General features: G+C 39.6%; 1 protein-coding gene across 1 annotated transcript in view; it reads right to left on the bottom strand.

Annotated features, from left to right (window-relative positions):
- LOC109965637 (transmembrane protein 132D-like) overlaps positions 1 to 12,602 on the bottom strand; it is a 58,015-nt gene extending 45,413 nt beyond the window's left edge. Inside the window, exons 1-2 of the mRNA XM_020609823.1 lie at positions 12,589 to 12,602; positions 12,410 to 12,473 (exon numbers count right to left, since the gene is read on the bottom strand). Of these exons, the coding sequence (XP_020465479.1) occupies positions 12,410 to 12,473; positions 12,589 to 12,602 (78 nt within the window). The remainder of the gene's footprint in view (positions 1 to 12,409; positions 12,474 to 12,588) is intronic.
- Positions 12,603 to 13,056: the final 454 nt, after the last annotated feature.

The raw sequence follows: 13,056 nt of genomic DNA, 5'->3' as shown, positions 1-13,056 counted from the left end.
GGCAATAAAGATTATGATTGATTAATTACTACAGCCACTAGAGGTCTTACAATTCTAAAACAAATTGATGATATGCTTCTTCTGACCTGGTGATACTATAGGTGCTATGGGCTATTTAATGGAGTAATAACATTCAATATGGCTGAAAAAAAATCTGGCTATAAATTACAAACAGAATACCACAGCTAATTTATATCACAGTAAATGTTTTTAGTCTCTGGAAAAAGTGAAGTCTTGGCAAAGTTAAATTTGAAGGAATGATTTTTCTTTTCTCTTGATAGTCAGTATACTCAGATGATACTTTATATGTAGACCAAGCTAAAGCAAATGCAATCTGGCACACCAGTCCTGCAGTTGCTCTTCCTTTCATCCATCCGTTCGTTATCTGTGCCGCTTATCCTGAAGAAGGTTGCAGGGTGCTGGAGCCAATCCCAGCTGACACTGCGTGAGAGGCAGGGTACACCCAGGACAAGTCCCCAGTCTATCACAAGGCTGACACTTAGAAACAGACATCCACACACACACACACACACACATGGGCAATTTAGAGTCCCCAATCAATCTAAGCTGCATGTCTTTGGGAGGAAGAGAGAACCCACACAAGCACAGGGAGAGGATGGGGGCATGGGGTTGGCTGTGGCTCAAACCTGGACTCTTCTTGCTGTGAGGCGACAGCGCTAACCACGGTTCCACCATGCCACCACAGTCCTCCTTACATGAAGGTGATAATCTTAACTTTTTTTTTGTGTGGCAGAGACACCTGGCAAACATGAAAGAACTAGCAGCAATGTAGGCCAACTGTGTCACCTCACGCCAGCTTTGTCTGGACCAATGGGTCGAAAAAGTGGCACTTGAACCCACCTCACAGACTACAGCCAATGGCCAACTAGCATGTATGTTCACCATTCAGAAAGGAAAAGAAGAAGAGGTAGACTGGGGGTGTATAAGCTGTAAACTAAGCAACTCTCATTCAACACAGCTGCTGTTTACAGCTGCTTCCAATCAAGAATGTGCCTGATAAGAAGCTACAATTGGCACTGGCATTCTCTGCTCTTGGTGTTTTGCTTGTGGAAAAAGAAAGGAGGTTGCAGAGGCAAAAAACAAGGAGAAAGGGCACTAAATGGGTGAATTCATGGATACTACAGTGACAGGCTGAAGGGGCTTTCCTGAACCGTTCTCTTCTCATGCATTGGTTCACTAAGCAAAACAGCCAGTCAGAGTGGTCTGTCTTGCCCATGAGGTTTGTCGCCGATTCAACATGCTGAATTGGCTGAAATGCTGCTGACAGGGTCTGACTAGTGCTAACGGCATAGAACACACCACGAACACGAGGGGTACAGATGCTCACGACGGCTGACTGTCAGCTTTGTGTGTCACGGGCCTTAGAGTGGTGATGTAGTTTGTGGAGATGCTGAACTCCTCGGAATATTCTAACCTTAATGAAGGCAGCATTTATTACAGGACTGTTGTATTTAACCGCATTAGTTTTAGCTAGAGGTACCTAAAAATTGGCCAACTGAGTGTGCTTTCAAATGATTGAGTTCTTTGATAATTAAAGTGTTGAGAGACCACAGTGAGTGTGTTGGAGAGTTGCTCAGGACCACCGTTACCTTTTAACTGTTGGTCACTAAACTGCTCTCAAGCGCCAGCTGGCAGTTACAGTGCGAGCCACGATTAAGACAGCGAAAATAATACATCACAGTCAATCACTGTATAAACACCATCTTTTGTCCCTTGATTGATTTTCTGTGAGCCGTAGGAGAGTTAGTAAAATTCTCCAGAGGACTATGGTGCTCATCCTCTTATCCTGGACAATAAGATCAACTCAGTGTGACAGGCTAATCTCCCCCCATGGAGTTTAAACTCTCCACCAGAAATGACACTTTTTTTTCTTGTTACTCACAGACATACACACAGATGACAAGGGATTAGATTAAGTTGTCCTTTCTATTATTTGCCTCTCAGTCACTGTCTGATACTGTTAAAATGTGTGATGTGCCAGATTTTAAGCTTTGTGAATGGTGGCCTGAGCGGCGTCTATCTGACCAAATTTACTAGAGTTTTCTTTTATGCTTCTATTTTTTCATCATTCTTTTTGCTTTGCTTTCCCCCCCCCCCCCCAAAAAAATATTCTTCTTTCTTTTCTCTAGTCAATCTATCTCTCAATGTGCCATAGCTTTATGGGAATAGAGGAAATTAGCCATGTAATCGCCACTGCCCTCTCCATTTCATTTGACCTTCCTATAGGGCTCTTAAATGAATGTGAACAGATACATTTGGTTGTGCTATCTGCACAGTGGAGACCAAAAAGAGCATTTAAATGACTGGAAAAGATGTTTTAGCTCTACTCAAGCCTCTGATGATTTTGAGTTTTAGCAAGATCTATAGAGTCTGAGCACAGTGTTTGAACAGAGAAACCAACTTCACTGGCCCTTGTTCACTGTGTAATGCAAGTTCACTGGCCTGAGTGACTGAACAATTTTTACCTCGTATTCCAAAATCTACTTTAAAGCTGGTGTCAACTTGAAAAAATATGTGCTAACCACAGGAAGCTGAATTACAGTATAAAGTGCTTGACTGACACATTGCTATGGGACTTGAGCACCTCTGTTTCGATTTTGATGGTCTAGAAAATCAATATACTGCAGTTCTGACTTTGGAAAGCCTTTTGGATTCTTCTAAATTAGAGACTACTGTGTTTGCGTCAATAGAGGGTCTTGCCATTTTGTATTTATTCTGCATTAGCAATGCAGGGTTTTTCAATAAGCTCTTTAGGAAGGGGTGATAAAGAAAATTGACTGAGGAGCAGGATGAATACATCAAATGTAGCCTGACATATGGCAGCAATGATGGCTGAATGTTAGAGCCAGTCAGCTGCAGATCCTCTTGTGTCCTCTAGCCATGAGCATTAAAAAAGGGACCCTGACTGTGTTAAAGTTATAGTGAAATCTTGGCAGCAATTTTGAAGAATACTGCTTAACACTGTGCATATTTCAGGGTCTGTGTGCATTTATTGGAGGCAGGTGGTTGACTGTCTAAAGTCTACCAAGGGTCTAATCTTAATTGCAGTTTTCTGTCCTCAAGCTGGCAAAATGCGACAAGTGGTAAACGTAACCCAGGTTATTCCTTTAGAAACACTGGGCAGCGTCCCTGACACTATGTCCATGTTTTCTTACATTCATACATTCAATGTACACAGTCAAAATCAAAGTTCCATGGCAGTAGAGTGTACGGCGATTTTATAAACAAGTACAATGGGCAATATGACAACGCAGTGTTGAGGATTAATGAATCATTGCTAGCTACATGCTGATGTAATAAGCCCCCTGGCTATCATATAAATGGAGTGGCTGTGCGGCATTTTGCTGTGAGTGGCAGTGGTTAATTGAAACTCTTTATCTAATTACTCGATTTTATAATAATTGCTTCATAATTCTTTGCTCCACAACCCTACCCTGGATTACAAAAGGTACAAAAAAAAATCACTAATACATTTATACATTATTGCATTTAGCTTCACTAATTTAAATTAACTGCATAATTGAGCTGTTATTTGTAAGCTCCATTTTTCTTAAATTCTCTTAAATTTGTTGCCTGAAGCATTCTTCTGTGTTGACATGTTGTTCTTGCCACAAGAGGACCTTGCTTATTGTAAAATGCAGCATAAAAATTTAAACTGATCTACAGGTCAGAATTAAAACCTCTCTTTGCATTTGTTTTTAGTTCTCTTTAATTCAGTCAGTACTCATAGCATTGTATTGTGGCTTATTTTGTGATGCTGACGAGTCATTGTTACACTTTTTTTTTTATAACATGCCTGATTTGCCATGCCTGAGTAAATCAGTGACCGTACTGTAGGACTCACCTCCCTTAGTGAAATATTCTCTTAACTTTTCCTATATGTATCATTGACATGGTTGGGTAAATTTTCAGTGACAGTTTTTCATAAATAACCAGTGAGCAACAGAGAAATAGTAGAAATCTTGTTGATATTTTCAGGGTTATTTACATGCAGTGCACACTTTCATATGCAAGATTTACAGTGGTATGTTACCTTGAACCAGTCCAGTTTCATCAGTGACACTTGCATTATTTATGGCCACAGATCTCCCTCTCTGTCTCGCTCTCACACAGTCTGAGGTCCAAATAAATATAAAAAAAACAGGCAACAAACCTGCATACATGTGCACACCCCAGCACAAGCGTAAACAAACAAACTCCTCCCTGGTTCAGTTTATTAAACTGGTGTATCTGGACAAGGTTAATAAGAATGGCAACCCCACCATGACCCCTTGCTGACTTGGACCCTTATTTCTGCTTACTTGCCTCATTAATTTGTCAAGTAAACAGAACCCTCTCCAACTCACCCACTGAATGATGAGAGAGGGATGTGATGGGAAAAGGAGACAAATACAGGCCCTTATTTTACCATCCTTCACATTTATGTCCATCTGGCAATAAATACATTTGAGCAAACAACTTTCAAAGGTGTTTGTCTCAATTTTTCATCTACAGTACACATATAAACACACAGACACAAAAGTTTGGACACACCTTCCCACTCAAATAGAAGGGAAAGCGTGTCCAAACGTTTGACTTGCAGTGTAGATATATACATTTAGTCCTCCTCCATTCTAAACGAGTCAATTTGCATTTAATACCCATATAAACAAATAGCCATTTGGGCAATTAATGCTTTTTGTGACCGGTTTTAACTTACTTGATGCAATGCATTAAAATTGTTGGCCTGTGTGCTGGAAATCCTTTAACAAGTTTTAGTAGTACCTCAAATATAAAGTACACCTCAACAAGAGCTCTAAAGCATTCAACAGGGGCCACGGATTGAGCAGATGATTTATTAGAAGATGAAGTGGATCAGCAGGTCTGAGCCTAAGGTTCTAAGGCCAACAGACCTGCCTTATCAAACCTCACCAGGCTCCATGGCCAATCTCCAGCTTGTCTGTGGGCAGCTCCCCTGCAGGGCTGGCTTTAGTTGCTGATAAAAGTGAAACTGAGCAACTACAGAGTTTTGTTAGAAGGAGAGGAGGGAAGACTTTACTACTACTTCAGATTTATTAATAGGCTAAGCTTCTAAATAAAGGCTCAAAGAAACAAACACCCATTTTAAACACACACACACACACACACAACTAAAACCCCCCACACAGCTGACCGATATAATTGGCAGCTGAAGAAGTTAACGTCCTGATGGTTTCTATCTGATTTCATGCATCACCAATTTTGGCTGGATTACCTGGATTAGTCACACAGTCCCAGAGGGCTCAATCAAGGATGTTTTACTTCACATAGGCAGGATATACTGTACTAGTTCATTGACAACACACAGGTCAAGGAACTGATAGGATCTGCAGTAAATACTGTGTAGTATCTAATTCATGTCTCAAGTTGTTAAGGTGGAAGATGAGATGGGGGAGAAGGCAGAGTGCATCTCAGTAAATGGATGTGGTATAAATCATTTCCCTGAGTTTGCATTAATTATATTTCATTAGTGGCACCATGTCTATTTTGATTTCCATTAATGATAACAGGTTTGAGGGAATAAATAAGCCTTGTGTTTTTACTTTGATAACATTACTTTCTGACTCCATAAAGCATGAGAAGGCCCACAGCCACATAGGACTCATGCACCACTCATGCAAATTGAATTACATAAGATCAATATTGCGCTCCATCTAACAATCACATCGTTGCTTGGCTTGGACTGCTGTAGAAATCAGTTTTAATATAAGGAAGGCAGTGAGAAGAGAGCATTTCACCAATGCATTCATGGCCCCATGGGTAAAAAGAGGAAAATAAGATGTCTAGATGATTGCTTAAAAGGATTACTGAAGATATTCAAATATTTTTTATACCAAATTGTACCCTCCATGTACCTGTGATAAGCCAATTGAAGAAAACAGCAGTTCACAAACATACAAATTAGACTACCTAGCAGGGTAATTGCTCCGTCTCCCCTATCCATCATCAAAAACAGTGTACTTTTCAAAAGACTATTCATATGTTCAAGGACGCACAAGCAAATACATGCACATACACACAAATGTACCTTATTGCTTTCTTATTCTGATTTGTCATCACTTTCTCCCACATACACACACAATTTAAATCTACCTTTGGTCTGCTAGAGTGCATTGTTTTGAACCAGTGTTAATTAAACAGATTACAACACAGAACTAATCAAAACTGCCACACTGTTCAAGGTCCAAACTAATGGTAGTCTGTTTTTTCAATTTCCCTCTTAATCAAATACACATAAATGAGTGCAGATGTGTACTCGCGCACAGATACCCTCAGCAGGCAGGTCATTAACATCCATGTATCTCACTGATGCATGGAGAGTTCCTCCACTGGAGTCAGATTGCGCTGAAGGGAGCTTTGATTTAACTCGACTTGTAAATGCAGTCCCACTGGTCCTGTTTGGTCTAGCCATTGATTGTGTGTGTTAATACGCCATGTGAATTAAGCTCAGTGCAATCAGAAAAAACAGCATGAGGCCCTGTGACCTCTCCCTATGAACTAAAGTGGACTGAATATTGAACTCCTTTCTCATTCAATCTTCACTCATCATTGTTCTGTCAATTGCTTCAGCTCCTAACGACTCTCTGGCAAAGAGTTAAAGCTGCCTTATAGACACACATTCACTAATCCAAACAGTGGTCATTTGCATGGCCTCATAGTTTATGAGGTGTGGTCAAATGTCGTCACCAAAATGAATAAACTATTCTTTATTCAGATAAGCTCTCATATATGAATTTAAGTCCACACTGTAGCTCTGCAGGCAAATTTTACATATGCAAATTCTTAAAATTACATGCACAGCTAACATATGGAATATAATCATCATATCCAGTGGACAATGACACCATTGCTCATAAGAACCAATACATAGCTATGTGAATGACACACTTCTATAATGTTCCAGTGACAGGATTTCCCAAAGAGAAGACACAAAATAACTGTCTTGTGTATCATATGAAGGGTGCAGAAACAGAGAGATGTGGCAAAGAAATGACAAGAGCAGGAAAGGATTGTGCCCATACAAGGCTCCAGGCTATTATTACCATATCATGAGAACAATCAATCAAATCGAGTTAAAATGTACATGCTGTTTCAGAGCCACTTAGACATGCATAATGAGATCATAAATGGAATGTGGCACATCTTCCATATGTAGCACAGAGTGCGCCTTCACACTCCTGCAGCCCCAGGTAACTTATGTGTGACTGAGCACAGCATGCAATAATGTCCAGCCACCAAAGGCCAGATGAGAGAAGATCTGAAAAAGATCTGAAGGTCTAAAAACTCTTTTAAATTTCAGCCTGCTCAGAATCATTGATTTGAATAGCAGAAATTTAAATGAATAATATGATGTGAACCGATCATCACTATATAGTATGTTTCAGATGACAAACATACCATAATCTTGAATTATCCCCCAGCACTAAGGAACAAAACAATCTATACATGTCAGCAAGTAATCTCACATAGCAATGAAAAAGGATATAAAGTGTATCGGAAGGAAATCTGCTTGAGACGTAACAATGCTTAGCAGAGGAAATCTTATCTAACTAGAACCTTTATGGACCACTTGTATGGGAATTGTGTGTTTCTTCTGTCCCAGGCACACTGCAGAGTATGCTAATCATTTCAGTCTAAAACAAGCCCGGGGTTTCTATTCCCCTCATTGATGCTTGCTTCCTTTGTTTGACAGAAAGACCCTCAGAGGCTCATGTCACCTCCCTCAGCAGATGGCTGAGACAAACACAGAATGACAAGCCTCAATTTCACTGATGCTTAAAACGTGCTTTCGCCAACTGATGGAAAACAATTTGAATCTTTAACCTATTTTCACGCCACAGCTTGTGTACTGAGCAGAAAACTCTGTCTTCATGCAACTGCTCTGCAGTTAGTTGTTTTTTTTTTCAAACCCTAAGCCTAACATGAAGCTGCAGTAAGGAAGGATATAAACATGCACTGTAAAACATATATTGTTGGTTTAATTACTCTGTCTTGTTGCATTGTCACTCAGATTTAAGAATGGAGTGTTGTTTTTAGATGGCATCCCCTTAGAACTTTGTTTTACAGGCTTGCAGCATTGTGTGGGTGTTGTAAGGCTGTCTTGTCAGTTGTTTGGAGTAAACCTCCTGCTCACTGTGGGAGTCCTCTCTATCAACAGCAGGAAGTTTCAATGTGGTAGTATGTTTCATGATCCCGTAGACTTGGTGAAAAGATGTTGCAGAGTCCTGTTTGTTCACTTGTTTGTGTGTGTGTGTGTGTGTGTGTCTCAGACAGCACACATGCTTATCGGTATGCACACTACAGGTCTACAGTTTATGGCCATTTTCAGATGTGCACATAATTATATAAACTTGATGGCGATTTTTATTGAGTCATGTCTGAATAAGCATGAGACACTTCTGTAAAAGTCACAAAAATAATCGAAATAGATTGCATCTAGAAACACTTCCATTACACTTACAAGTGTGAATTGAATGCTGTCACATTAATGGAAAGACTGCAGTAGCACAACGCTAAATAAACAAAGAGAGATACTGCATGTGTCTTGTTTTGCCTTCATGCATTTGTCAGTTAAAGAAAATCATTTTAATAAAACCTTGTGGTGTGAGACCACCATCACACCATCAGTCCCTCAGCAGCTCACAATGTGAGAGTGAAAATACAGCACACAAAAGGAGGATATAGATGAGGGTCGTGACCCAATGTTTCATAATTTTGTATGCTTGGATGCTTTCATAATACAAAACCCTGCTACATATCTAATAAGCAATGAAATAGACTGGAAAAGTAGGGATTTCACTGCAGAGAATCATGGGTAAAAATTCCTTTGCTTATACTGTAAGTCTTCATATTAGAGATGAAATGCATAATCAATTTATAAATTAGTTAACTGAGAAAAAAAACTTATTTCAGTCATTTTAAAAGAATTTAAAAAACATTTGAAAAGTGGATTTTCTGCTTAAATTTTGTCTCATTCAACTGTAAACCAAATATATTTGCCTTCTCTTCAAAGATTAACATACGGTGAATTTAAAAAAAAAAGCGCATTTGAAGGTCCCACTTTGGGGTTTTGGAAATTAAAATAGCAATTTTTACTATTCCCTTATACTTTATTGAAAAATCAGTTATTTGAGGAAATAATCAGCATATTAGACAATGATGGAAATAACCACCAGGCTCCAGTATAAAAATTTGAAATCCAACACTGATGTAGCCTGTAAGAAAAAGGGAAAGTGCTTGTCTGTCTTCATATTCTTCATATTTCTCTACTTATTGCTGTTCTTCTGTGGTGGCACTACTCCCTTCCAGGTACCAGATGTCACATATTGTGCAAGCATTGCTCTAGCCATAATGATCCTGTTATGTCTGAATAAAGTCTCAGCCCAAAAACAGACAGATGAAGCGACAAATGGTAGATTCCATATCTGAAAATGGTTAGTGCTTTACTGGTGTTGTAGTCAGCACGCCTCTCTGTGCATGTGTTAATTTCAGGGAGCGAGCAGACTGAGAAATGTTGGCCATTAGATTCGGTTTAGTTTAATTAGTTGTTAGATGCCATGGATCACTTCCTACAATTACAAATCGAACTCCCATTGCAGCTTGGACAAGCTACCAATTGACACTCCAAGTACTGGGCCACAGAACTGCTAGTGCAATAACAAAACCTTCATTTGTTACCTTTTCTCAACTCTTCCCCCTCAGACAAACAGGAGCTCCAAATGATATTAGCTTTCATTAAAAAGAAATAAAGGAGCCAGATGCATCCTGAGTACTTGACATGCATAGCTGATGACTTCCTTTTTGATTTTACAGTGCGATCCTATAGGGCTGTCACTGCATTGTCCATTTACATGTGGGTCCACTTAGTGCAGTTACACCAATATGCACAGACGTATTGAATGTGTACATGATTCCTAAGTGTGGGTGTGTGTATTCCCATGCTAAATTAAGCTATCAGCTGATGAGATTCAGCTGCTATATCACCTGAGATATCAGCAAGTTCAATAGTACTTGCAGTAAAAAGAATATGACTTAGTTGGATGGCAAGAAAACTGTCTCTCCTTCCATGGTAACAAAGAGCAGTGAGGACAGAGATTCAACAAACTGCTGGTGAAGGACGACTCTTAGCATTTAAGCATCCTAGTACATCTCCTCAACAAAGCAGGCAGCATTGCCTGTTGACCATTGTCAGCTTTATTACAGCCTGGAGACTTACAACACCACATACATAGTAATCTATCTGTAGCTGGATCTCTTCAACTTGGACCTGTGATAAGGGGGCAATAAAACTACCTGATTACACATTGTTTTGTTTTATCTTATAAAATTGTGTTCAATTTATTAGAGACGACACCATCTCTTGAGGAGGGGCTGTGGTGTGTGGAGCTTAGTGCACAAAACATGCTGTCAGTTATATATTTGTATCAATTTGCATGTCTTGTAAAATATTAACGTATGTACTGTATGTACGTATATACACTAACGGGTAAATGTGTACATGTAACTCTATGGGCAGTTAATGAGACATTTTCAGTGCAGGTGGAGTAGGATCAGGTCCAGCTCACTAGGATTTCCTTATCACACAGTACCCACTCTGGAATCTCTGCCATCTGCATACAGATGCCATCAGATAATATGTGCTCACCATACTGTGACTGATAAAAAAAAAAAGACATTTTTTTTAGAAACACTTCCATTACACTTAACCACACTGAACCATGATGCTACAAAATCAAAAACATTTAGAGACCCTTTGAGTTTAAATACTGCCTTCACTCAAGAAAGATACACCCAGTATTGGTACAAGGCAAACAGTTTTTTTTAAGAGTAATTCATAAATAGTGTGTTGATACCCAGACAGCTATAGATGTAATTTGTGTTCATGTAGACTTCTGTAAATATGGTAGCATCATCAGCACTTTTCAAAATATTAGTGTGGTTTCTATGGTTTGCATAAAGAAACTGGTGCCCAAGGATGGAGCTAGAGTTGCTACAGAAGGACAGAACATTTCATGATGCTTCACAGCCAAAGAGCCACTTTCTCTACCCCAAATAAAATACTGCAATATTATCATGTTACACCTACATATTGAGTGGGGTACTCTATAGTCATGCCAAAAACAGAATCACTCCAAGTACTAACTAGATAAAAGATTAAAATAAGAGATTATTTTAAGGCCTTTAGTAATTCAACAGCTCTGCCTCTGCTGTAGCCTCACAGCCACCACACATATTGTCATTTCTACTTCAGCAGTAAAAATAATTCTAAAACAATTCTACTGTGTAAGTAAGAGTCAAAGAGCTCATTTTGTTCCAGTGTGAAGTAAAAATAGCTCTGTAAATCCAGTCTTACACTGCAGAAGGAACATTTCTTTGTTTTCATGTACTACTGTATGAGCATGTTATTACCATTTTAATTTTAAAAATGACCAGTAGAGACCACAACTGCTCTCTCAGTAATGGTAATTAAAATTCAGTATTGTAATAATCTTCACATATTACAAAAGCTTTGAATGATACTTCCTGTTTGCTACTGTGCTACAGTTATTCCATGTAAGCTAAAGAAACCTAAAAGCACAGGGTATCAGCAGGTGATGCATTATAATTTCAGTTCTTCAAGGTAGCCTTTTATCACACTCAGAATTGCGGGGCATAATGCCAGACGCAACATGTATGACCTTGGTTTGAGCAGTCCTGTATAATTCAAAGTCTCTCCTCCTCAGCGGGGCTGTGAACGAGGTGCATGTAAATGATAGATGACTTGTCATTCATTGTGGCCATCACCTTGGCACCCAGGAAGAAATGACAGTGCAGCCAGGGTGTATCACTTCCTGTGTGCAGCTACTTTTTGCCTAAAATGTTTAGCTGGCGAGTTGACTGTCTGCTATTGTATGTAAGTCATCTTCATCTTAATGAAGGTACAGGTCACCCAGCGCAACAGTATGACTCAGTGATGAGTTTTACTATGTCACATTTTGGTCTTTTCATGTGATTTGTAGACAGTATTATTATTAAAATCATTATTACAAGACATGCTTCAAGTGCAAAGAGAAATGCAACACTGTTTCCTTGAACACTACATTTACTCATTACACTTAAAACTTGCTGAGGATCTGCATACATGACAATACCAAGACACGGATGATTCAGACGCTGAGTGATGTTCTTTCATTCTCACTCTTTGCAGTCGCTCTCCGCTGACAGCAAAATGAACTGCTCATTTCTTGTTGTTCAGCTCATATTTCATTCAAGCATTGATTCATACTCTAGAAAGAGGAAGTCAGACGTACCTTTGACTAAAAGTATTTTCCTTCCTCCGACAGTGGAGGGTGACAATCCTGTGACCTTCACTTCTGACATCCTGGCTCACCGTCCACACAACAGGGTTACTGGCTCTAGCTCCCAGGAACACCACGCCATCCTTCAGCTTGACCCTGAAACATATACACCAGCTCAGGTCAAAAGAAAGACATTCAATTACAAGGTACCAGAACAGCTTGCAGATTTCTTTTCAGTTTCAGAAATACACACAGCCTCTTTTATTCTCACTTTCTCTGACACATGCAGGCATTCCAGAAGAAGAGAATGAAATGAGATTGTGCTTCAGGTGTCTCACAGAGGTCAAAAAGCGCTTCAGACACTCATGAAATAATCACAAGTAAGGAGTAAGGCTGTTCCTTGACTAAAGGCTATACCCTCACATGACAGGTCTTGTTGTACATCCATAATATTAAGAGCAATAAATAAGCAGCAAACTGCACTTCAGACCATTTTTGGTCAGTTTTCCTCACACCTGGGGTTTTAAAAAGACTCCAGTCTCTGCAACCTCCATGCCACCACCTGTCTTGTCCCTCTTTTACTTTTATTACTCATGGTCTTGGTGTGTGGGAGGCCAGACAGATGCTGAAAACCCATGACCTTCTCTTCCACCAGTATACTGACACACCGTCGCTCTCTTCTATCTGAAATTACCATGAAATACACGAGCAGCTTTCAGTGCTTCCTTTTCCAACATGA

This window comes from Monopterus albus, unplaced genomic scaffold, assembly GCF_001952655.1.
Source record: "Monopterus albus unplaced genomic scaffold, M_albus_1.0 scaffold102.1, whole genome shotgun sequence".
Classification (NCBI taxonomy): domain Eukaryota; kingdom Metazoa; phylum Chordata; class Actinopteri; order Synbranchiformes; family Synbranchidae; genus Monopterus; species Monopterus albus.
The sequence above is the reverse complement of the archived record's forward strand: the minus strand, read 5'-3'. Positions and strand labels throughout refer to the sequence as shown.